The sequence below is a fragment of the Oncorhynchus nerka genome, linkage group LG16 (genome assembly GCF_034236695.1).
Source record: "Oncorhynchus nerka isolate Pitt River linkage group LG16, Oner_Uvic_2.0, whole genome shotgun sequence".
Lineage (NCBI taxonomy): Eukaryota > Metazoa > Chordata > Actinopteri > Salmoniformes > Salmonidae > Oncorhynchus > Oncorhynchus nerka.
This window is the reverse complement of record NC_088411.1, coordinates 34,745,912-34,773,871: the sequence shown is the minus strand read 5'-3', so window position 1 is coordinate 34,773,871 and position 27,960 is coordinate 34,745,912. Positions and strand designations below refer to the sequence as shown.

The 27,960-nt window shown below is 43.2% G+C and overlaps 1 protein-coding gene across 1 annotated transcript in view; it reads right to left on the bottom strand.

The window, feature by feature from the left end:
• Positions 1 to 27,960, bottom strand: part of LOC115144502 (CUB and sushi domain-containing protein 1-like) — a 415,143-nt gene that overhangs the window by 157,609 nt on the left and 229,574 nt on the right. Inside the window, 2 exon segments of the mRNA XM_065002644.1 lie at positions 6,602 to 6,809; positions 7,710 to 7,904. Of these exon segments, the coding sequence (XP_064858716.1) occupies positions 6,602 to 6,809; positions 7,710 to 7,904 (403 nt within the window).

Genomic DNA, 27,960 nt, shown 5'->3' with positions numbered 1-27,960 from the left:
TGTCAGTTCCACTTTAAGCAAGTTTTCGAAACTTCTGAAAATACCCTTTCGAAGCGAATATGCCATTTGGGTGACATCAACATTGATTTTAACAGCTCAAGTCGAAAATATCCCTTGTGCTGACGGTGTCTCGGGGAGAATTGGGATATAAAAAAATATATAATTCCAATTCACATGTGTATTAATACACACTTGTACATGTGTGAAATAGGAACAAATATAAGCACCCACCAAATTATAGTATTATTGGTTTAATTTGAATCACATTTATGAATGAAATAAATGATCTTCACATTGGCTAAAGAGTTCAATAATGAAATGAACATATTTATTTTGCTATGAAGAGTGACAAAATCTGGCATGACAGCTTGTCAGGCACCTGCCTGCCAGGATCATGTGGTGGAAATTGCTTCAGGAAAGCCTTTCAGGGAGCTCCCTAAGAGCATGATATGTATCAGGCATCAATACAGGAATTTGACCACCTGTCAGTTGTCAATCTTGTTCACCAAGTCTCATTCCTTCATGTCTGTTTGTATATCAATCACAAGTCCTCACCTCTTGTGTCAACGACGTATCAGTGACCAATATATAATATTTTATAATCGTATTCATTTGTCTGAGTTTAATTAATTCAGACAGAAGCAGCCCGTCTGACATGGTTCCTCCTGGCACCAGAGGGCGGCAGAGACCGCCCTAGAGACTTTTATTGGACTCAGGCGTGTGTTATTATTTCATGATTGTGTCCCTGTTAAAAGAGGTGTGTTTTATGTGGTCCTTTGCAGAAGCTTGAATTGTTTACTGTGTGCGTTCTTTTGTGTCCTGGGTGAGTGGTTGAGACTTAGTGTTTGCTGTTTTTTCCCCCCAAGTGTACTGTGATCCTGTGGTTACTGTTTCTCAGTAAAGTATTATGTTTATCTTTAACCACTGATTCCTTGTCTGGTCTCTTCTCTGCACCTGGGTCCAACCTCACCACGTCACACTGTCAACTCCATGTGAAGTGTCAATATAAAGTCAGCAAAACAGAAAAGTCTCTTTTTCAGGACCCTGTCTTTCAAAGATCATCAATAAAAATCAAAATAACTTCACAGATCGTCATTGTAAAGGGTTTAAACACTGTTTCCATGCTTGTTCAATGAACCATAAACAATTAATGAACATGCACCTGTGGAACAGTCGTTAAGACAATAACAGCTTACAGATGGTAGGCAATTAAGGTCAGAGTTATGAAACCTTAGGACACTAAAGAGGCCTTTCTACTGACTCTGAAAAACACCAAAGGAAAGATGCCCAAGGTCCCTGCTTATCTGTGAGAACGTTCCTTAGGCATGCTGCAGGGAGGCATGAGGACTGCAGATGTGGCCAGAGCAATACCTTGCAATGTCCGTAATGTGAGATGCCTAAGACAGCGCTACAGGGAGACAGGACGGACAGCTGATCGTCCTCACAGTGGCAGACCACATGTAACAACACCTGCACAGGATCGGTACATCTGAACATCAAGCGTGTGGGACAGGTACAACAACAAATGCCTGAGTTACACCAGGAACGCACAATCCCTCCATCAGTGCTCAGGTTGTCCGCAATAGACTGAGAGAGGCTGGACTGAGGGTTTGTAGGCTTGTTGTAAGGAAGGTCCTCACCAGACATCACCGGCAACAACGTCGCCTATGGGCACAAGCCCACCATCGCTGGACCAGACAGGACTGGCAAAAAGTGATCTTCACTGACAAGTCGCGGTTTTGTCTCACCAGGGGTGAAGGTCAGATTCGTGTTTATTGTCGAAAGAATGAGCGTTACACCGAGGTCTGTACTCTGGAGCGGGATCAATTTTGAGGTGGAGGGTCCGTCATGGTCTGGGGCAGTGTGTCACAGCATCATAGGACTGTGCTTGTTGTCAATGCAGGCAATCTCAATGCTGTGCATTACAGGGAAGACATCCTCCTCCCTCATGTGGTACCCTTCCTGCAGGATCATCCTGACATGACCCTCCAGCATGACAATGCCACCAGCAATTCTGCTCGTTCTGTGCATGATTTCCTGCAAGACAGGAATGTCAGTGTTCTGCCATGGCCAGCGAAGAGCCCGGATCTCAATCCCTTTGAGCACGTCTGGGACCTGTTGGATCGGAGGGTGAGGGCTAGGGCCATTCCCCCCAGACATTTCCAGGCACTTGCAGGTGCCTTGGTGGAAGAGTGGGGTAACATCTCACAGCAAGAACTGGCAAATCTGGTGTCGTCCATGAGGGGGAGATGCACTGCAGTAATTAATGCAGCTGGTGGCCACACCAGATACTGTTACTTTTGACCCCCCCTTTGTTCAGGGACACATTCCATTTATTTAGTCACATGTCTGTGGAACTTGTTCAGTTTATGTCTCAGTTGTTGAATCTTGTTATGTACGAATATTTACACATGTTAAGTTTGCTGAAAATGAACGCAGTTGACAGTGAGAGGACGTTTATTTTTTTGCTGAGCTTACATGTACAGTGGGGCAAAAAAGTATTTAGTCAGCCACCAATTGTGCAAGTTGTCCCACTTAAAAAGATGAGAGAGGCCTGTAATTTTCATCATAGGTACACTTCAACTATGACAGACAAAATGAGAAAAAAAAATCCAGAAATCACATTGTAGGATTTTTAATGAATTTATTGAGATACATTTTTGTTATTGACCAAATACTTATTTTCCACCATAATTTGCAAATAAATTCATTAAAAATCCTACAATGTGATTTTCTGGATTTTTTTTCTCATTTTGTCTGAAACCCCTCTTATTGAATTCTAACTACATATACAGATGTGAAATGGTTGCTTTATTGTAAATGGGATATTATGTGACATAACTACCAATTAATTTGCCATAATTATATTATGCTGTTTACTGCATCGGATGTAATTGATCACCCAGCTGTGTGCAAACAAAACACATACTGAAAGCAAACATGCTGCTGTTTTTCAACACCAACCCACCACAGGACAAAGAGCTCTATTTTCATGTCATCTAACCATAGCACCAGTTCCAATCCAAGTGCCATTTATCTAACAAACTCCAGGCGGTGCTACACCAGGAACGCACAATCCCTCTAGATGACATTTTAATTTTTTTATTTAACTAGGCAAGTCAGTTAAGAACAAATTCTTATTTTCAATGACGGCCTAGGAACAGTGGGTTAACTGCCTGTTCAGTGGCAGAACGACAGATTTGTGCCTTGTCAGCTCAGGGGTTTGAACTTGCAACCTTCCGGTTACTAGACCAACGCTTTAACCACTAGGCTACCCTGCCGCACTATGAACATAGTGCTATAATGCCATCCACATCAGTGGTGGGTTTGGCAGAAGCATATTCAGAAAAGTTCCTCAAACCTTTGGTAAAATATGTCTAGTGGTTTGTTGAAGTCCAGAAAAATTATACTATTCAGTATAAATATTACTTGGGAGTCAAAGCAAATACTACATGTTGCTAATTAGATATAGTTGTTCCACGAATAGAGTGCCTTTCATGCCCTTCAGACATTATATGCGTACAGTATGTTTGATAAAACACTACATTTAACAGTTGGCTCAAATACATCTGTGCTGTAACTAATCTAAACCATGATAAACATTTCAATAGCAGTGTGTTTTCATTAAAACAATTTTAAACCATTTAACCCCAAGATTTTCCCTCGTTTTCACCATCATTGTAAAGTCCTATTTTGTTGCTTTGGGAAAGTCATATCTAAAGATTTTTAATGTGAATAGTGATACATTTACATTTGTCCCCCAGCTTTAAAGTCAACCCTATACCCCGTGAGCTAAACTCTTGTTTCAATCTGGTAAAACTATTCCTTTAAAATATATATTTTTAACAAATAACATTTCAAATAATATTCAAAGCATATGCAGAAATGTACTTGGGACTTTCAACGGGACTTGAAACCCATTGAAAACCTGTGGTTTGAATTCAAGATGTTAGTCCATGATGGCAGTCCATAAGCACAGAGAATGGATATCCATTATCTGGAAATATTCTGTATGTATCCCCCCCCAATGTGCCCTCCAAACACATGAAACATTTTAAGAAAAGGATTCAGTGTCATTAGCCTGAAAACAGGGGTGCCAATCATTTTGACCAATTTTTTATTTTTATTTTACTCATTAACAAAATATTTCTCTGAATTTCCCAACTTTTTGGAGTATACAATATGATTTATTATATCCAGTCTTTTTTGCTAATCTTCATCAATAGTTATGGACCCCATTGTATCATGAGATGGTGCAGTAATGCAGATATTCATAAAAATATATATACAAAAATATGTTTTATTGTGACATACACCAGATAGGTGCAGTGAAAATCAAATCAAATCAAATCAAATCAAATTTTATTTGTCACATACACATGGTTAGCAGATGTTAATGTGAGTGTAGCGAAATGCTTGTGCTTCTAGTTCCGACAATGCAGTGATAACCAACAAGTAATCTAACTAACAATTCCAAAACTACTGTCTTATACACAGTGTAAGGGGATAAGGAATATGTACATAAGGATATATGAATGAGTGATGGTACAGAGCAGCATACAGTAGATGGTATCGAGTACAGTATATACATATGAGATGAGTATGTAGACAAAGTAAACAAAGTGGCATAGTTAAAGTGGCTAGTGACATAAGGATGCAGTCGATGATCTAGAGTACAGTATATACGTATGCATATGAGATGAATAATGTAGGGTAAGTAACATTATATAAGGTAGCATTGTTTAAAGTGGCTAGTGATATATTTACATCATTTCCCATCAATTCCCATTATTAAAGTGGCTGGAGTTGGGTCAGTGTCAATGACAGTGTGTTGGCAGCAGCCACTCAATGTTAGTGGTGGCTGTTTAACAGTCTGATGGCCTTGAGATAGAAGCTGTTTTTCAGTCTCTCGGTCCCAGCTTTGATGCACCTGTACTGACCTCGCCTTCTGGATGATAGCGGGGTGAACAGGCAGTGGTTCGGGTGGTTGATGTCCTTGATGATCTTTATGGCCTTCCTGTAACATCGGGTGGTGTAGGTGTCCTGGAGGGCAGGTAGTTTGCCCCCGGTGATGCGTTGTGCAGACCTCACTACCCTCTGGAGAGCCTTACGGTTGAGGGCGGAGCAGTTGCCGTACCAGGCGGTGATACAGCCCGCCAGGATGCTCTCGATTGTGCATCTGTAGAAGTTTGTGAGTGCTTTTGGTGACAAGCCGAATTTCTTCAGCCTCCTGAGGTTGAAGAGGCGCTGCTGCGCCTTCTTCACGACGCTGTCAGTGTGAGTGGACCAATTCAGTTTGTCTGTGATGTGTATGCCGAGGAACTTAAAACTTGCTACCCTCTCCACTACTGATCCATCGATGTGGATAGGGGGGTGTTCCCTCTGCTGTATTGTTGTACAGGGTCATAGTAGTACGGCACACTTGGAACAAATTAGGGGTTAGTGCCTTGCTCAAGGGCACATTGGCAGATTTTTCACTTTGTCAGCTCAGGTATTTGAACTAGCCACATTTCAGTTACTGGCCCAACACTCTAACTGCTAGGCCATTATAGGCCATTATATCATGAAACTAATATGATATCGATATTGTACTGAACATTTTTACTGACATTTAAACAGGTTTTCCATATCGGTGGTGATCACTAGTGTTACAGTGTGGACACTATATAAATAATTACATTGAATATGTATTGTACTTACCTGCAGTATAGTATGATTGCTATTCATGTGTGCATGGTTATTATTGGCAATGACTCTGACCTTTCCCCTTGGATGATGTCATCACCCCGACGGATCTGTAGAATGTGACTCTACCACATGTTGAGAGGGCTGTATCGTTTAGCTGTATTTGCACCGTTTGTACATGGCTGTACACCTTTTAAGTTCAAAGTAAAGGAAAGTAATATTGAAATGCGTGTGGGCATTCCTTGTCAAGTTACCACAACTAGTGTGAAGGACGTTGGAATGAGGGTGTCCTAAAATGGACACATTGTTTTTAAATGGAATTCCCTAACAGAAATGGAAGCCTAATCAACATTTACATTACATTTACATTTAAGTCATTTATCAGACGCTCTTATCCAGAGCGACTTACAAACAGTCTTCACAGGTAGTTTCAACAGTCTTCACAGGCTGTGTATGTGTTTAAATACAGATATTTCATCCCATTCTGCTCAGAACACACTATAGTGCTCTGCATTGCAGTAGCATTCCGTTGACAATAGGCCTTGAATATTATTTTGTCAAGGAATTCTCAAATGAACCGGTTATTGAAGTGTCAGGTTTCAAGACCTGAAATGTCTCAGCTCTTGACAGGACAAACTTAAACATTATGATCTATTCTCCAAAAGTGGTGTGAGGTCCTGTACAACTTTAGTGACTCATCTTTGCATTCTCTCAATGGAAAATAAAGGTATGTTATTGACATACTGGGATCAACCGTATAACACAAAAACACTAATTTAAATTGCTTTCATACATTTGTGAATCACCATAAATTACTTTGCTAGCAATCAGCAGAGCAGTGATGCCATGACAGTTGCCACCATTAGAATACAAGGAATTAGGTGTTTTAATTATATTGTGTTTGTTAATTACTTACCATATTGATGGTGCCTCAGTCCCACTTATCTCCAGGAAGTCGTATCTGTCTTCCAGCTGGAAATCGCTAAAGACTAGGGCGATGGTGTCCCCTGGTTCAGCCAGAATACTCCATGTGCAGTCTGCATTATTCTCATACTCCGAGGGGAAGTGTGGACTTGATATCGTCCCTGTTGTTCCCCTCAATGTCCCACCACAAGCTCCTTCAGCTAAAATTAAGAAAATAAGTGAGAGACAATTGCATTACTGACTGGGTCACAACTTGCTCTTCTAAAATAAATCACTCTCGACTGAGTCCTGACTCTCTATTGTTTCAGCTCCTATTGAGTGGACAAATATTTACTAGTAAGAGATGAAGGATTTACAGCAACTAAGATTGGCCTTGTTCCTGACACAAGATTGGCAAATCTGTCAAATAAATGTGGTTGTTGTTGCAAGTTGAACAACCAAAACAGTGGCCATTGGAAGCTACTGCCTTGTGACCTTCCTAAGACCTCTAAAACCTATGATTTGATACTTCAGGTTCAAGGATAATCCAGGATAAACACAACTAAATGATGATCCAGGATCAACACAACTAAATGATGATCCAGGATCAACACAACTAAATGATGATCCAGGATCAACACAACTGAATGATGATCCAGGATCAACACAACTGAATGATGATCCAGGATCAACACAGCTAAATGATGATCCAGGATCAACACAACTAAATGATGATCCAGGATCAACACATGATCCAGGATAAATGATGATCCAGGATCAACACAACTAAATGATGATCCAGGATCAACACAACTAAATGATGATCCAGGATCAACACAACTGAATGATGATCCAGGATCAACACAACTAAATGATGATCCAGGATCAACACAGCTAAATGATGATCCAGGATCAACACAACTAAATGATGATCCAGGATCAACACAACTAAATGATGATCCAGGATCAACACAACTAAATGATGATCCAGGATCAACACAACTAAATGATGATCCAGGATCAACACAGCTAAATGATGATCCAGGGAATTTCTTACCCTCCAAACAGTATTGTAAAATAATATGATATTGTATGTAAATACACTACAAACTGTGTCTTACCCCGACAAAATGGTGCTGGAAAGTCCCACGATGCACCGGTACCTGGACTCACAATACAAGTGAGTGCAGCATGTCCCTCCAGTATATATCCCATGAGACAACTGTAACGGATCTTGTCTCCAATGTTGTACCTTGTTCCATGAATTACTCCTTTTGGTATCAACCCTGGATTTCCACATGTGTGACTTGGTAGCACTGAAAAACAAAATAAAAGATAATACTTTTAATTCCATGGCAGACCCCAGTGTTATTCTGTTGTCGAGTCTAGCACAGGGCTTTCCAAACTTGTTTTGGGCCGTGAACCCGTTTTGGCATAAAAAATTATATGAACCAAGAGCGATTATTTCTCTCACGACTCCACAATGCTGGTCCAGCACCAAGATCATTTCAGGTCCTCATCACCCACAAGAATATAAGAGTTCCATACTCAACCACCTCTGTTCTGTCACAACAGTGGAGTCAACATCCATCTTTCACAAAGACAATTTGAAGGTCAATTATATAATATTGTGTAGTTCTGCTAGTCAGTTTTTATGGTTACATTTACTGTTCCACTTTATTTGTACACTGAACAAAAATATAAACACAACATGCAACAATTTCAAAGATTTTACTGAGTTACAGTTCATATAAGGAAATCAGTAACTCTATGGATTTCACATGACTGGTAGGGGTGTGGATAAAAAAAAACAGACAGTATCTAGTGTGACCACCATTTGTCTCATGCAGCGAGATACATCTCCTTCGCATAGAGTTGATCAGGCTGTTGATTGTGGCCTGTGGAATGTTGTCCCACTCTTCTTCAATGGCTGTGTAAAGTTGTTGGATATTGGTGGGAACTGGAACACGCTGCATCCCAAACATGTTCAATGGGTGACATGTCTGTTGAGTATATAGGCCATGGAAGAACTGGAGAAAAAAAATCCTTCCAGGAATTGTGTACAGATCCTTGCTACACGGGGCAATGCATTATCATTATCATATCAGCTCTCCCGCTATCTCTCTCAGAATGACCTTCTTGATCCAAATCAGTCAGGTTTCAAGACTAGTCATTCAACAGACTGCTCTTCTCTGTATCACGGAGGCCCTCCGCACTGCTAAAGCTAACTCTCTCTCCTCTGCTCTCATCCTTCTAGACCTATCGGCTGCCTTCGATACTGTGAACCATCAGATCCTCCTCTCCACCCTCTCCGAGTTGGGCATCTCCGGCGCGGCCCACGCTTGGATTGCGTCCTACCTGACAGGTCGCTCCTACCAGGTGGCGTGGCGAGAATCTGTCTCCTCACCACGCGCTCTCACCACTGGCGTCCCCCAGGGCTCTGTTCTAGGCCCTCTCCTATTCTCGCTATACACCAAGTCACTTGGCTCTGTCATAACCTCACATGGTCTCTCCTATCATTGCTATGCAGACGACACACAATTAATCTTCTCCTTTCCCCCTTCTGATGACCAGGTGGCGAATCGCATCTCTGCATGTCTGGCAGACATATCAGTGTGGATGACGGATCACCACCTCAAGCTGAACCTCGGCAAGACGGAGCTGCTCTTCCTCCCGGGGAAGGACTGCCCGTTCCATGATCTCGCCATCACGGTTGACAACTCCATTGTGTCCTCCTCCCAGAGCGCTAAGAACCTTGGCGTGATCCTGGACAACACCCTGTCGTTCTCAACTAACATCAAGGCGGTGGCCCGTTCTTGTAGGTTCATGCTCTACAACATCCGCAGAGTACGACCCTGCCTCACACAGGAAGCGGCGCAGGTCCTAATCCAGGCACTTGTCATCTCCCGTCTGGATTACTGCAACTCGCTGTTGGCTGGGCTCCCTGCCTGTGCCATTAAACCCCTACAACTCATCCAGAACGCTGCAGCCCGTCTGGTGTTCAACCTTCCCAAGTTCTCTCACGTCACCCCGCTCCTCCGCTCTCTCCACTGGCTTCCAGTTGAAGCTCGCATCCGCTACAAGACCATGGTGCTTGCCTACGGAGCTGTGAGGGGAACGGCACCTCAGTACCTCCAGGCTCTGATCAGGCCCTACACCCAAACAAGGGCACTGCGTTCATCCACCTCTGGCCTGCTCGCCTCCCTACCACTGAGGAAGTACAGTTCCCGCGCAGCCCAGTCAAAACTGTTCGCTGCTCTGGCCCCCCAATGGTGGAACAAACTCCCTCACGACGCCAGGACAGCGGAGTCAATCACCACCTTCCGGAGACACCTGAAACCCCACCTCTTTCAGGAATACCTAGGATAGGATAAAGTAATCCTTCTCACCCCCCTTAAAAGATTTAGATGCACTATTGTAAAGTGGCTGTTCCACTGGATGTCTTAAGGTGAACGCACCAATTTGTAAGTCGCTCTGGATAAGAGCGTCTGCTAAATGACTTAAATGTAAATGTAAAATTATCATGCTGGCGGCGGTTGAATGGCATGACAATGGGCCACAGGATCTCATCATGGTATCTCTGTGCATTCAAATTGCCATCGATAAAATGCAATTGTGTTCATTGCCCTTAGCTTATGCCAGCCCACTTCTCTAGGGTGCCAGTGGCCATCAAGGGTCAGTTACGACGTCGAACAGCAGCCAGGTCAAGACCTTGGTGAGGACGACGAGCACGCAAATGAGCTTCCCTGAGACGGTTTCTGACAGTTTGTGCAGAAATTCTTCGGTTTTTCAGACCTACAGTTTCATCAGTTATCTGGGTGGCTGGTCTCAGAAGATCCCGCAGGTGAAGAAGCCTGATATGGACTTCCTGGGCTGGCGTGGTTACACGTGGTGTGCGGTTGTGAGACCCGTTGAATGTACTGCCAAATTCTCTAACACGATGTTGGAAGCGGCTTATGGTTGAGAAATGAACATTCAATTCACTGGCAACAGCTCTGGTGGACATTACTGCAGTCAGCATGCTAACTGCACACACATTTTAGAGTGGCCTTTGATTGTCCCCAGCACAAGGTGCACCTGTGTAATGATCATGCTGTTTAATCACCTTTTGGAAACACCACATTTCTTAGGTGGATGTATTATCTTGGCAAATGGTGCCATGAAAACGACCTCTCCCTCAACCGCAACAAAATGAAGGAGCTGATCGTGGACTTCAGGAAACAGCAGAGGGAGCACGCCCCTATCCACATCGACAGGACCGCAGTAGAGAAGGTGGAAAGCTTCAAGTTCCTCGGCGTACACATCACTGTCAATCTGGAATGGTCCACCCACATAGACAGTGTGGTGAGGCTGAATAAATTTGGCTTGGCCCCTAAGACCCTCACAAACTTTTACAGATGCACAATTGAGAGCATCCTGTTGGGCTGTATCACAACCTGGTATGGCAACTGCACTGCCCGCAAACGCAGTGCTCTCCAGAGGGTGGTGCGGTCTGTCCAAAGCGTCACTGCCTTCCCACCAGGACACCTACAGCACGCAATGTCACAGGAAGGCCAAAAAGATCATCAAGGACATCAACCACCCGAGCCATGGCCTGTTCAGCCCGCTATCATCCAGAATAAAATAAAATAAAAGTTTATTTGTCACGTGCGCCGAATACAACAGGTGTAAACCTTACAGTGAAATGCTTACTTAAAGGCTCTAACCAATGGTGCCAAAAAAAGGTATGTGTGTGTGTGTGTGTGTGTGTGTGTGTGTGTGTGTGTGTGTGTGTGTGTGTGTGTGTGTGTGTAGGTAAGTAAAGAAATAAAACAACAGTAGATAGACATTTGAAAAAAGAGTAGCAAGGCTTTATACAGACACCTGTTAGTCAGGCTTATTGAGGTAGTATGTACATGTAGGTATCGTTAAAGTGACTGTGCATATATAATGTACAGAGAGTAGCAGAAGCGTAAAAAGAGGGGTTGGCGGGTGGTGGGACACAATGCAGATAGCCCGGTTAGCCAATGTGCGGGAGCACTGGTTGGTCGGGCCAATTGAGGTAGTATGTACATGAATGTATAGTTAAAGTGACTATGCATATAAGATAAACAGAGATTAGCAGCAGCATAAAAGAGGGGTTTGGGGGGGGCCACAAAATGCAAATAGTCCGGGTAACCATTGGTTACCTGATCAGGAGTCTTATGACTTGGGGGTAAAAACTGTTGAGAAGCCTTTCTGTCCTAGACTTGGCACTCCGGTACCGCTTGCCATGCGGTAGTAGAGAGAACAGTCTATGACTGGGGTGGCTGGGGTCTTTGACAATTTTTAGGGCCTTCCTCTGACACCGCCGGGTGTAGAGGTCCTGGATGGCAGGCAGCTTTGCCCCAGTGATGTACTGGGCCGTACGCACTACCCTCTGAAGTGCCTTGCGGTCGGAGGCCGAGCAATTGCAATACCAGGCAGTGATGCAACCGGTCAGGATGCTTTCGATGTTGCAGCTGTAGAACCTTTTGAGGATCTCAGGACCCATGCCAAATTATTTTAGTTTTCTGAGGGGGAATAGGCTTTGTCGTGCCCTCTTCACGACTGTCTTGGTGTGTTTGGTCCAATCTAGTTTGCTGTTGATGTGGACAACAAGGAATTTGAAGCTCTCAACCTGCTCCACTACAGCCCCGTCGATGAGAATGGGGACGTGCTCGGTGCTCCTTTTCCTGTAGTCCACAATCATCTCCTTAGTCTTGATTACATTGAGGGATAGGTTGTTATTCTGGCACCACCCGGCCAGGTCTCTGACCTCCTCCCTATAGGCTCTCGTCGTTGCCGGTGATCAGGGCTACCACTGTTGTGTCGTCAGCAAACTTAATGACGGTGTTGGAGTCGTGCCTGGCCATGCAGTCGTGGGTCAACAGGGAGTACAGGAGTGGACTGAGCACGCACCCCTGGGGAGCTCCAGTGTTGAGGATCAGCATGGCAGATGTGTTCCTACCTACCCTCACCACCTGGGGGCGGCCTGTCAGGAAGTCCAGGATCCTTAGCTTAGTGATGAGTTTTGAGGGTACTATGGTGTTGAACGCTGAGCTGTTGTCAATGAACAGCATTCTCACATAGGTGTTCCTTTTGTCCAGGTGGGAAGGGCAATGTGGAATGCAATAGAGATTGCATCATCTGTGGATCTGTTTGGGCGGTATGCAAATTGGAGTGGGTCTAGGGTTTCTGGGATAATGGTGTTGATGTGAGCCATTACCAGCCTTTCAAAGCACTTCATGGCTACGGACGTGAGTGCCACGGGTCTGTAGTCATTTAGGCAGGTTGCCTTTGTGTTATTGGGCTCAGGGACTATGGTGGTCTGCTTGAAGCATGTTGGTATTACAGACTCAATCAGGGACATGTTGAAAATGTCAGTGAAGACACCTGCCAGTTGGTCAGCACATGCCCGGAACACATGTCCTGGTAATCCATCTGGCACCGCAGCCTTGTGTATGTTGACATGTTTAAAGGTCTTACTCACGTCGGCTACAGAGAGCGTGATCACACAGTCGTCCGGAACAGCTGACGCTCTCATGCATGCCTCAGTGTTGCTTGCCTCGAAGCGAGCATAGAAGTGATTTAGCTTGTCTGGTAGGCTCGTGTCACTGGGCAGCTCGCGGCTGTGCTTCCCTTTGTAGTCTGTAATAGTTTGCCAACCCTGCCACATCCGATGAGCGTCGGAGCCGGTGTAGTATGATTAAATCTTAGCCCTGTATTGACGCTTTGCCTGTTTGATGGTTCGTCGCAGGGCATAGCGGGATTTCATGTAAGCTTCCGGGTTAGAGTCCCGCACCTTGAAAGCGGCAGCTCTACCCTTGAGCTCAGTGCGAATGTTGCCTGTAATCCATGGCTTCTGGTTGGGGTATGTACGTACAGTCACTGTGGGCACGACGTCCTCAATGCACTTATTGATAAAGCCAGTGACTGATGTGGTGTATTCCTCAATGTCATCGGAAGAATCACAGAACATGTTCCAGTCTGTGATAGCAAAGCAGTTCTGTAGTTTAGCATCTGCTTCATCTCACCATTTTTTTATCGACCAAGTCACTGGTGCTTCCTGCTTTAATTTTTGCTTGTAAGCAGGAATCACGAGGATAGAGTTGTGGTCGGATTTACCAAATGGAGGGCGAGGGAGAGCTTTTTCTCGTCTCTGTGTGTGGAGTACATCTGTGTCTGGTTGCACATTTAACATGTTGATAGAGATTTGGTAGAACTGATTTAAGTTTCCCTGCATTAAAGTCTCCGGCCACTAGGAGCGCCGCCTCTGGGTGAGTGGTTTCCTGTTTGCTTATTTCCTTATACAGCTGACTGAGTGCTGTCTTAGTGCCAGCATCTGTCTGTTGTGGTAAATAAACAGCCACGAAAAGTATAGCTGAGAACTCTCTAGGCAAGTAGTCTGGCCTGCAGTTTATCACAATATACTCAACATCAGGCGAGCAAAATCTAGAGACTTCCTTGGATTTCGTGCACCAGCTGTTGTTTACAAATATGCACAGACCGCCCCCCTCGTCTTACCGGAGTGTGCTGTTCTATCCTGCCGGTGCAGAGTGTATCCTTCTAACTGAATATCCATGTCGTCATTCAGCCACGATTCCGTGAAGCATAGGATATTACAGTTTTTTAGGTCCTGTTGGTAGGATATTCGTTATCTTACCTCGTCTAGTTTATTGTCCAATGATTGCACGTTGGTGAGTAATATTGACGGTAACTGCAGCTTTCCTAGTTGTCTTCTGCAGGTCCGGACGAGGCATCTGGCTCTTTGTCCTCTCCGTCGCTTCCTTTTGCGAATAATTGGGATGTCTGCCCTGTGGGTTGTTTGGAGAATATCGTGTGTGTCCTGCTTGCTGCTGTTGTTGTTGTTGTTGAAGAAATCTTCGTCTAATCCGAGGTGAGTGATCGCTGTCCTGATATCTAGAAGCTCTTTGTCTAATCCGAGGTGAGTGATCGCTGTCCTGATATCCAGAAGCTCTTTGTCTAATCCGAGGTGAGTGATCGCTGTCCTGATATCCAGAAGCTCTGTGTCTAATCCGAGGTGAGTGATCGCTGTCCTGATATCCAGAAGCTCTGTGTCCATCCCGGAAAAACCCCCACATAATAGCACAATTGGTTAGGAGACCGTAAAACGGTGGCCTTCTCCTTCGGCGCCATCTTTTACACACATACCCCATGCGAGGTCAGTACAGGTGTATCAAAGCTGGGACTGAGAGACTGGAAAAACAGCTTCTATCTCAAGGCCATCAGACTGTTAAATAGCCATCACTAGGTGGCTTCCACCCGGTTACGTAACCTTGCACCTTAGAGGCTGCTGCCCTATATACATAGACATGGAATCACTGGCCACTTAAATAATGGAACACTAGTCACTTTAATAATGTTTACATACTACTTTACTCATCTCATATGTATATACTGTATTCTATTCTACCGTATTTTAGTCAATGCCACTAGAAACACAACCATTTCTATTCACCCGCAATAACATCTGCTAAATATGTGTATGTGACAAATACAATTTGATTTGATGCTCTCTAACAGGGATGTAAACACATTTGTGCACAAAACTTGAGAGAAATAATATTTTTGTGCATATGGAATCTTTTCTTTATTTTCATGAAACATGGGACCAACACTTTATGTGTTGCGTTTATATTTTTGTTCAGTATATTTGAATTAGACTAAGCTTAAATGTGGTAAAGTCTCTGTTTCAGGAGAACTACAAAGTAGTAACTACAACATTGTAACTACAACTTTGTAACTAGAAATTCGTTGCTGGAGTATTTAAACATGCATCATTCATTAATTTATTTTGTTAGTTGCAAGAATTCAAATTGAATGGAATGCATCAATGTTCTCACACATAAATAAAAAGTCACTAGGGTAAAATGAAAACATCATCGATCTTAAAACAAAACATTGCCTGTCTTGTAGAATATAACATCTCTACTTCGGCACAACCCAACAGATACCACAAATAAGGAACTGTATTAATATTTTATTGTACATTGTGCAAGTAGCAGTTTTCTTGTTTTTTAAGATACGTTCCAAAACCTCAACTTCCAGGGATCATGTCAAAGAGCATTGCTACATCCTGTCAAAGAGCATTGTTACATCCTGTCAAAGAGCATTGTTACATCATGTCAAAGAGCATTGTTACATCCTGTCAAAGAGCATTGTTACATCCTGTCAAAGAGCATTGTTACATCCTGTCAAAGAGCATTGTTACATCCTGTCAAAGAGCATTGTTACATCCTTTCAAATAGCATTGTTACATCCTGTCAAAGAGCATTGTTACATCCTGTCAATGAGCATTGTTACATCCTGTCAAAGAGCATTGTTACATCCTGTCAAAGAGCATTGTTACATCATGTCAAAGAGCATTGTTACATCCTGTCAAAGAGCATTGTTACATCCTGTGAACTCCTAAACCACTGTGTCAAACAACACATATCAGCCTTGGGACCAGTCTGCCACACAAAATAAGAGGCAAATGTTATTTTACCCTACAACTGAGAATGGCTTTAATCTACACTTCTGATGGAATTCTGGAAGAATTTTGATACTTTATGACAGAAATAGAACATCATCAAAATTATATATATTACAGAATACTATATATATATATATCAGCATTATCTCAAAGTCAGATGGACAGTGCTTCAAGTTTACTAGATGCTTTATTTGTTCCCTCATTTCATCTAAGGCACCTAAGTCATGGATATTCCGGTTTAATTCAAATACATGTAATTCGATATAAATAAATAACTGCATGCCCCAAATGTAAATGCTGCCTCCTTAGTACTCCGTTCTGTGGACCTATGAAATAACTACCTCTGTGCTGATTAAAGCTTGAATGAGCTAAATGTCTAATTGCAGTTCCTAACTGGAAATAAAATGCATGGGGTACTGAAAGCCTGATACAAGCCCCCAGGTTCAGTCCTCCCCTGCCTCCTTTCCCTTATGAATCAGACCTTCTCTGCTACACTGCTAAACCAGTGGGACTATCTGTGGCACACTGCTAAACCAGTGGGACTATCTGTGGCACACTGCTAAACCAGTGGATCAGACCATCTCTGCCACACTGCTAAACCAGTGGGACTATCTGTGGCACACTGCTAAACCAGTGGATCAGACCATCTCTGCCACACTGCTAAACCAGTGGGACTATCTGTGGCACACTGCTAAACCAGTGGGACTATCTGTGGCACACTGCTAAACCAGTGGATCAGACCGTCTCTGCCACACTGCTAAACCAGTGGATCAGACCATCTCTCTCACAGTACTGTCCTGCCTTAGACAAAACAAGAATAGGTACCGTACATACACTAATGTTAATATAAACACATGAGTAATGAAGAGAAGACTGTAAGGCTGCACAATTAGCATAACCTACATCCCCTAAAATGTGTAAAATGACCAGGATTGGTTAAGATCTAGAAGACATTTTAAAAAGAGTTTGAAATGCAGCAGTTTTCCGGCTACATCGCATGCACTATGTATCAGCACGGTTGTAATCAAAACCCTCATAAATTATTCCTGCCTTCGGATGGATGCTTCACCATTTGGGATTTTGAAATAAATGCTGTAACTGGTATTGGGAGTAATATAGTCTCTTTTTAGCACTGTCAAAACGAGGCTCCCAGCCTTCTTCATGAATCAAGGGATTACTACAAACACACGATTGTAATGGCTACATGAGCGAAGATGCAGTAGTTGACAGACAATGTGAAGATTTTGAGACGCTCCAGATTTTTAGATTAAATAGTTATCTCATAGCTTGAATTCTATTAGCAACATTCTTGAGAAGCAGACAAAAAATATAGGCCAAATTATTTTACAATGAGAAAATATAAATTAGAATAAGAAGGCCTACAGACAGAAAATTACACCCATTGCTTGGCTGGTTCCCAGAATAGCCCTCTACAAGATCGCCACCAGACTCTTCATCAACCCATCTATCTGACCACCTTACTCTGATCAAAGCCATAAACTGTCCCTTTCCATATTTGGAGGATGCATGCACTCAAAGACTTGGCCCCTATTGGTTGACCTAGCCAACAATAATGATGTATTAAGTACTTTGACATTGCCATGAAAAGCACTATAGAAATTACATAAATTATTAGTATTATTAAATCATGAGCAACAGCCTTTGGTGGAAAACAACATGTTACAGTATGTATGGTGTTTATTATTAAGGCCCATGGCACATCTTCCAAATAAAATGGAGATTTCCTGAAGGAATGACTCACTTTCCTTTCCTCCCCATGCCAAATATATAAGGTAAAATCCACTCAAAACGATATTTTGGTTTTTCTTTTCATTAGTCCACTGTTGATACTATCCCAAAATGTTTTGCATGTCAGCAATCAAGTTGAGATACAAAACTTTAAAAAAGCTAATTGTCACTGGCTCTATGGACACTCATTGGACTCTACCCACACATACTACACTGACACTCCTGCACCTGCTCTATGGACACTCACTGGACTCTACTCACACATACTACACTGACACTCCTGAACCGGCTCTATGGACACTCACTGGACTCTACTCACACATACTACACTGACTCTCCTGCACCTGCTCTATGGACACTCACTGGACTCTACTCACACATACTACACTGACACTCCTGAACCGGCTCTATGGACACTCACTGGACTCTACTCACACATACTACACTGACACTCCTGCACCGGCTCTATGGACACTCACTGGACACTACTCACACATACTACACTGACACTCCTGCACCTGCTCTATGGACACTCACTGGACTCTACCCACACACTCACACATACTACACTGACTCTCCTGCACCGGCTCTATGGACACTCACTGGACACTACTCACACATACTACACTGACACTGCAACACACACACACACACACACACACACACACACACACACACACACACACACACACACACACACACACACACACACACACACACACACACACACACACACACACACACTACAGTCCATTCGAAAAGTATTCACGCCACTTGACTTTTTCTACATTTTGTTATGTTACAGCCGTATTATTTTTGCTCATCAATCTACACACCATACTGACAAAGCAAAACCAGTTTTTTCAAAAGTGTTGAAAATGTATTACAACTAAAAAATGTAAATATCACATTTTCACAAGTATTCAGACCCTTTCCTCAGTACATTGTTGAAGCAACTTTGGCAGCGATTACAGTCTCGAGTCTTTTTGGATATGACGCTACAAGCTTGGTACACCTGTTTTCGGGAGTTTCTCCCAGTCTTCTCTGCAGATCCTCTCAAGCTCTATCAGATTGGAAGGGGAGTGTCGCTGCACTGCTATTTTTAGATCTCTCCATAGATGTTCGTTCGGGTTCAAGTCTGGGCTCTGGCTGGGTTACTCAAGGACTTTCAGAGACCTGTCCCGAAGCCACTCCTGTGTTGTTTTGGCTGTGTGCTTAGGGTCGTTGTCCTGTTGGAAGGTGAACAATTGCTCCAGTCTGAGGTCCTGAGCGCTCTGAAGCAGGTTTTCATCAAGGATCTCTCTATACTTTGCTCCGTTCATCTTTCCCTCGATGATCCTGACTAGTTTCCCAGTCCCTGCCACTGAAAAACATCGCCACAACATGATGCTGCCACCACCATGCTTCACCGTAGGTATGGTGCCAGGTTTCCTCCAGACGTGACGCTTGGCATTCAGGTCAAAGAGTTCAATCTTGGTTTCATCAGACCAGAGAATCTTGAAAATTCCAAGTGGGCTGTCATGTGCCATTTACCGAGTAGTGGCTTCCTTCTGCCCACTCTACCATAAAGGCTTGATTGGTGGAGTGCTGCAGAGATGGTTGTCCTTCTGGAAGGTTCTCCCATCACCACAGACGAAGTGTAGAGCTCTGTCAGAGTGACAGTTGGCTTCTTCGTCGACTCCCTGACCCCCGATTGTTCAGTTTAGCCGGGCAGCCAGCTCTATGAAGAGTCTTGGTGGTTCCAAATTTCTTCCATTTAAGAATGATGGAAGCCACTGTGTTCTTGCGGACCTTCAATGCTGCAGACATTTTTTAGTACCCTTCCCCAGATCTGTGCCTCGACACAATCCTGTCTCGGAGCTCTACAGACAATTCCTTCAACCTCATTGCTTGGTTTTTGTTCTGACATGCACTGTCAACAGTGTGTGTGCCTTTCCAAACTTTTTCCAAAATGTCTTAAAACCAGCTTTTGCTTTATCATTATGGGGTATTTGATCAATTGTAGAATAATGCTGTAACGTAACAACATTTTGAATAAGTGAAGGGATCTGAAGGGGTCTGAATACTTTGCGAATGCACGGTACAGCTCACACGCTCACACACAAAACACACACACCTATATTGATGACACTCACACACACACTTTCACACTCTTCACATATGCTGCTACTCCATTTATTATCTATCCTGATTGCCAAGTATTTTTTTCCCCTACCTACATGTACATAAACTCAGCAAAAAAAGAAACGACCTCTCACTGTCAACTGTGTTTATTTTCAGCAAACTTAACGTGTAAATATTTGTATGACCAGAACAAGATTCAACAATTGAGACATAAACTGAACAAGTTCCACAGACATGTGACTAACAGAAATTGAATAATGTGTCCGTGAACAAAGGAGGGGTCAAAATCAAAACTAACAGTCAGTATCTGGTGTGGCCACCAGCTGCAATAAGTACTGCAGTGCATCTCCTCCTCATGGACTGCACCAGATTTGCCAGTTCTTGCTGTGAAATGTTACCCCACTCTTCCACCAAGGCACCTGCAAGTTCCCAGACATTTCTGGGGGGAATGGCCCTAACCCTCACCCTCCGATCCAACAGGTCCCAGACGTGCTCAATGGGATTGAGATCCGGGCTCTTCGCTGGCCATGGCAGAACACGGACATTCCTGTCTTGCAGGAAATCACGCACAGAACGAGCAGTATGGCTGGTGGCATTGTCATGCTGGAGGGTCATGTCAGGATGAGCCTGCAGGAAGGGTACCACATGAGGGAGGAGGATGTCTTCCCTGTAACGCACAGCTTTGAGATTGCCTGCAATGACAACAAGCACAGTCCGATTATGCTGTGACACACCGCTTCAGACAATGACGGACCCTCCACCTCCAAATTGATCCCGCTCCAGAGTACAGGCCTCGGTGTAATGCTCATTCCTTTGACGATAAACGCAAATCCGACCATCACCCCCGGTGAGACAAAACCGCGACTCATCAGGGAAGAGCACTTTTTGCCAGTCCTGTCTGGTCCAGCGACGGTGGGTTTGTGCCCATAGGCGACGTTGTTGCCGGTGATGTCTGGTGAGGACCTTCCTTACAACAGGCCTACAAGCCCTCAGTCCAGCCTCTCTCAGCCTATTGCGGACAGTCTGAGCACTGATGGAGGGATTGTGCATTCCTGGTGTAACTCTGGCAGTTGTTGTTTTCATCCTGTACCTGTCCCGCATGTGTGATGTTCAGATCTACCGATCCTGTGCAGGTGTTGTTACACGTGGTCTGCCACTGCAAGGATGATCAGCTGTCCGTCCTGTCTCCCTGTAGCGCTGTCTTAGGCGTCTCACAGTACAGACATTGCAATTTATTGCCCTGGCCCCATCTGCAGTCCTCATGCCTCCTTGAAGCATGCCTAAGGCACACTCACGCAGATGAGCAGGGACCCTGGGAGTCAGTAGAAAGTCCTCTTTAGTGTTTTCATAACTGTGACCTTAATTGCCTAAAGTCTGTATGCTGTTAGTGTCTTAACGACCGTCCCACAGGTGCGTGATCATTAATTGTTTATGGGTCATTGAACAAGCATGGGAAACAGTGTTTAAACCCTTTACAATGAAGATCTGTGAAGTTATTTGGATTTTGACGAATTATCTTTGAAAGACAGGGTCCTGAAAAACTGACCTTTCTTTGCTGAGTTACAACCTCAATTACCTCAACTACCTCGTACCCCTGCACATTGACTCGGTAGTCTTGTTAATGTTATTTTATTGTGTTACTATTTCCCTTTACATGTTCTTACTTTTTAACCCTGCATTGTTGGGAAAGGGCTCGTAAGTAAGCATTTCACTGTAAAGCCTACAAATGTTGTGTTCGGGGCATGTGACAAATACAAATTTTATTTTATAAAAAATATGAAAATAGAGTTTTAATGTGGATTTTTCCTTTAATGCAGAAATCAATGGAAGCCTTTCTGTCTAAATAAATGTTTGTGTCTTTAAATTCTGTCACAGCTGAGGGGCATTTTTTATGCAGTGTTGTTCACTTTGCATGCACTTTTTGAGACTTTGTTTTATGTCTCACCCTGACACTTCCTTCTCTGTCATCATGCTTTCTCTGTCTCCATATAGCATATTTTTTTAGATAAAAAAATGTTGATTAATTCATGTATGCTGACAGCATAGTGATTGCATAATGAACCTCATTGATTTATTTTTTCATAATTATTCGTCAGTTTCATCCTCTTAATGACGAGACAAGACCAAGTCATTCATTGAAGCCCTTATTCACGTGAAGATCTGTTTGTTTTCAAAGGTGAAGAATAAACTCTCTTTAATTCCAATATACAGTACATGCACTTCCTCATTACAGGGCGCTCAATGAGGAACACAAGTTGGTTTTCAAGTAGGCCTAGATTTAAACGATTACCTATAATGTGAAAATGATGGGCATCCATTAAGATCTATCGGCTTCCACAACAAATGTACACTATTTAACGACCTCTGAAATGACAGAAATTGCACTGTCAACAGACTGGATTTGCTTCCCTTCGCGGACTGCCCGAACGGATTGCATCACTAGCCAGCTAAATGTAACATCCCCTGCAGTTTGTTTTGGTTTACAGAAGAGGGCTACTCCAGAACTGCTCACTTTTGGAGATGTGATGAGAAGCTACCTTGCAGTCCCTCACACTCACTATCAATGTGTAGAATCAAGATGGCGCCGACAGAGATGGTTGACTCGCTTTGAGTCCTTAGGAAACTATACAGTATTTCGTTTTTTTATGTTTTACTTCTTACATTGTTACCCCAGGAAATCTTAAGTCTTATTACATACAGCCGGGAAGAACTATTGGATATAAGAGCGACGTTAACTTACCAACATTACGACCAGGAATATACAACGTTCCCGAAGCAGATCCTCTGTTTGGACCACCACCCAGGACAATGGATCTAATCCCAGAAGCCGACCCAAAACAATGGCGACGCAGAAGGGGCCGACGGAGCGGCTTCCTAGTCAGGCTCCGTAGATCCATCGCCCACAGCTCCCGAGTATATCAAGATTGTTTTGATCACGCGGACTGGGATATGCCTTAGGGAACAACATTGATCGCTGACTCGATGAGAGAGTTTATAAGGAAGTGCATTGGAGATGTTGTACCCACTGTGACTATTAAAACCTACCCTATTCCAGTCTGATGTCCCCACATGCTTCAAGATGGCCACCATTGTTCCTGTACCCAAAAAGGCAAAGATAACTGAACTAAATGAGTACTGCCCCGTAGCACTCACTTCTGTCATCATGAAGTGCTTTGAGAGACTAGTCAAGGATCATATCACTTCCACCTTACCGGCCATCCAAGACCCACTTCAGTTTGCATACCTCCCCAACAGGTCCACAGACGATGCAATCGTCATCACACTGCACACTGCCCTATCCCATCTGCACAAGAGGAATACCTATGTAAGAATGCTGTTCATTGACAATAGCTCAGCATTCAACACCATAGTACCCTCCAAGCTCATCATCAAACTGGAGGCACTGGGTCTCAACCCCGCCCTGTGCAATTGGGTCCTGGAATTTCGCCCCAGGTGGTGAAGGTAGGAAACAACATCTCCACTTCGCTGACCCTCAACACTGTGGCCCGACAAGAGTACATGCTCAGCCCCCTCCTGTACTCCCTGTTCACCCATGACTGCGTGGCCATGGACGCCTCCAACTCAATCATCAAGTTTGCAGACAACACAACAGTAGTGGGCTTGATTACCAACAACGACGAGACAGCCTACAGGGAGGAGGTGAGGGCACTCGGAGTGTGGTGTCAGGAAAACAACCTCTTACTCAACATAAAAAAACAAAGGAGATGATCATGGAATTCAGGAAACAGCAGACAGCACCCTCCTATCCACATTGAAAGGACAGCAGTGAAGAAGGTGGAAAGTTTTAAGTTCCTCGGCATACACATCACATCAAGGCTGCGTTGAAACAACGACAAGTAAATAATCCAAGACCAGCTCAGTTAATCCCTACCATTGTGACAATGAGTCGACATAATGCTGCATCAAATCTATATGATCTTAGGGGCATTGGCAAACACAATGTAAGTAATTTAATTGATATACCCCTAATTGCACAGAATACATCTGTTTATCCTACAGCTATTGTAAGCAGTAATCATGAGCCTATAAACCAGATTTGCACTGTTAGCACTGAGGTGGTGTGCAATAGTAGGAAGACCACTTTATGCAGCTCACCCTGTACTATCAGCTCCAATGTAAATAACATGAGTAAGTCTGAATCTGATAAGCTCCCCAGTAAAGCATTAAAAACAATCAAGCAACACAGAAAAGTGCTAAAAATAGTCCATATTAACATATGTAGCCTAAGAAACAAGGTTCATGAAGTCAATAACTTGCTTGTAACAGATAACATTCATATTCTGACTATCTCAGAAACTCACTTAGATAATTCCTTTGATGATACAGTGGTAGCAATACATGGTTATAACATCTACCAAAAAGACAGAAACGCCAAACGGAGGCGGTGTTGTGGTCTATATTCAGAACCACATTACTGTAAAGCTTAGAGAAGACCTAATGTTAAATAATGTTGAAGTAATATGGCTAAAGGATCATCTGCCTCACCTAAAGCCCATTCTGGTGGGAAGCTGCTATAGACCACCAAGTGCTAACAGTCAGTATCTGGAAAATATGTGTGAAATGCTTGATAATGTATGTGATATCAACAGAGAAGTATATTTTCTGGGTGATTTAAATATTGACTGGGTATTATCAAGCTGCCCACTCAGGAAAAAACTTCAAAGTGTAACCAGTGCCTGCAACCTGGATGAAGTTGTCAGTCAACCTACCAGCGTAGTTACAAACAGCACAGGAATAAAATCATCAACATGTATTAATCACATATTTGCTTTAAAGCAGTATCCAAATCCATAGGATGTAGTGATCACAATATAATAGCCATATCTAGGAAAACCAAAGTTCCAAAGGCTGGGCCTAATATAGTGTACAGTATAAGAGGTCATACAATACGTTTTGTAGTGATACATATGTTGATGATGTAAAGAATATTTTCTGGTCTGTGGTGTGTAATGAGGAGCAACCAGACGCTGCACTTGACGCATTTATGAAACTACTTATTCCAGTTACTAATAAGCACGCACCCATTAAGAAAATGACTATAAAAACTGTGAAATCCCCTTGGATTGATGAGGAATTGAAAAATTGTGTGGTTGAGAGGGATGAGGCAAAAGCTATGGCAAAAAGCCAACTCAGCTTTTTCATTTATTGGTTCAGATGGCTCATTCATCACAAAGCCCACTGATATTGCAAACTACTTTAATTACTTTTTCATTGGCAAGAAAAGCAAACATAGGGATGACATGCCAGAAACAAACGCAGACACTACACATCCAAGTATATCGGACCAAATTATGAAAGACAAGACTTGTACTTTTGAATTCTGTAAAGTCAGTGTGGAAGAGGTGAAAAAAGTATTGTTGTCTATCAACAATGACAAGCCACCAGGGTCTGACAATCTAGATGGAAAATTACTGAGGATAATATCAGACGATATTGCCACTCCTATTTGCCACATCTTCAATTTAAGCCTACTACAGAGTGTGTGCCCTCAGGTCTGGAGGGAAGCTACCCAAGAAAGTCATTCACAGAATACATCTGTTTATCCTACCAAGAATAGCCTATAAACCAGAAAGCTGAGGTGGTGTGCAATAGTAGGAAGACCACTTTATGCAGCTCACCCTTTACTGGCTCAAATAGCCACCCAATCATCCTGTTACCAACCCTTAGTAAACTTCAGGAAAAAATGGTGTTTGACCAGATACAATGCTATTTTACAGTAAACCAATTGAAAACAGAATTTCAGCATGCTTATAGGACACTCAACAAGGACAGCACTTACACAAATGACTGATGATTGGCTGAAATAAATTGATGATCAAATTATTGTGTGGGCTGTCTTAGACTTCAGTGCAGTTTTTGACATTATCGATCATAGTCTGCTGCTGGAAAAACATATGTGTTATGGCTTTACACCTCCTGCTATAATGTGGATAAAGAGTTACTTGTCTAACAGAACACAGAGGGTGTTATTTAATGGAAGCCTATCAAATAAAGAATCAGGAATTCCCCAGGGTAGCTGTTTAGGCCCCTTGCTTTTTTCAGTTTTTACTAACGACATGCCACTAACTTTGAGTGAAGCCATAGTTTCTATGTATGCGGATGACTCAACACTACACGTCAGCTACTACAGAAACTGAAATGACTGCAACACTCAACAAAGAGCTGCAGTTAGTGGGTGGAAAGGAATAAGGAATAAGCCCTAAATATTTCTAAAACTAAAAGCATTGTACTTGGAACAAAACACTCACTAAACCCTAAACCCCAACTAAATCTCTTGAAATAAATTATTTGGAAATTGAGCAAGTTGAGATGACTAAACTGCTTGGAGTAACACTATATTGTAAACTGTCATAGTCAAAACATATTGATGTAGTAGTAGCTAAGATGGGGAGAAGTCTGTCTATAATAAAGCGATGCTCTGCCTTCTTAACAACACTATTAACAAGGCAGGTCCTACAGGCCCTGTTCACTACTGTTCAGTCATGTGGTCAGGTGCCACAAAAAAGGGACTTGCAAAATTGCAATTGGCTCAGAACAGGGCTTGCACGGCTGGCCCTTGAATGTTCACAGAGAGCTAATATTAAAAATATGCATGTCAATCTGCTAATATTAATAATATGCATGTCAATCAATGCTGGACCCTAGGAAGAGTAGCTGCTGCTTTGACAGCAGCTAATGGGGATCCATAATAAATACAAATACAGACAATGGTCCACCCACACAGACAGTGTGGTGAAGAAGGCGCAACAGCTCCTCTTCAACTTCAGGAGGCTGAAGAAATTTGGCTTGTCACCCAAAACCCTGACAAACTTTTACAGATGCACAATCGCCCTCAACCGCAAGGCTCTCCAGAGGGTGGTGCGGTCTGCACAACGCATCACCGGGGGCAAACTACCTGCCCTCCATGACACCTACAGCAACCGATGTCACAGGAAGGCCGAGAGGATCATCAAGGACAACAACCACCCGAGCCACTGCCTGTTCACATCGCTACCATTCAGAAGGCGAGGTCAGTACAGGTGCATCAAAGCTGGGACCGAGTCACTGAAAACAGCTTATATCTCAAGGCCATCAGACTGCAAACAGCAATCACTAACTCTGAGAGGCTGCTGCCTACATTGAGACCCAATCACTGGCCACATTAATAAATGGATCACTAGTCACTTTAAACAATGCCACTTTAAATAATGTTTACACATCTTACATTACTCATTTCATATGTATATACTGCATTTTATACCATCTATTGCACCTTGCCTATGCCGCTCGGCCATCGCTCATCCATATATTTATATGTACATATTCGCATTCACCCCTTTTTAGATTTGTGTGTATTAGGTAGTTGTTGGGGAATTGTTAGGTTACTTGTTAGATATTACCGCACTGTCGGAACTAGAAGCACAAGCATTTCGCTACGCTCGCATTAATATCTGCTAACCATGTGTATGTGACCAATACAATTTTATTTTATTTTATTTAGATGTTGGTAAGTCAACGAGTGGCATTTATAAAAACATTTAAAAAGTATGTAACCAGTGGTCATTCAGCCAAATATCACATAAAATACAGAATGGGACAGCTCTTTTATGAGGCAGTACTTTGGTTGAATTCATTGTGGTCCCCATACACTATGTGGCCCTACGGAGGCTCCATCCAGGCACAAACTATCAATCCCTATTTAATGGGGGATGACAGATGTAAATGTGACTGCAAGCTGTTAAATGAAGATGCATTAAGTCGGAAGGGGATATAAGTCAATTTCCCACAGACCTTGTTGCTCAGGAGGCTGTTCATTATTCCACATCAGCTCAGAGGTTTGTTGGTAACCTTAGCGTCTGTTTTGCCCCATGAATCATTTGCCTTGTCCGAACAAATCACATGGCATGACTGGACTAGCAGTTATGGGTCATTTGTGGTATTGTTTTGACTGCCCTAAGCAGATAGGTTTTACACCCCCCCCCCCCCCCCCCCCCGGACAAACA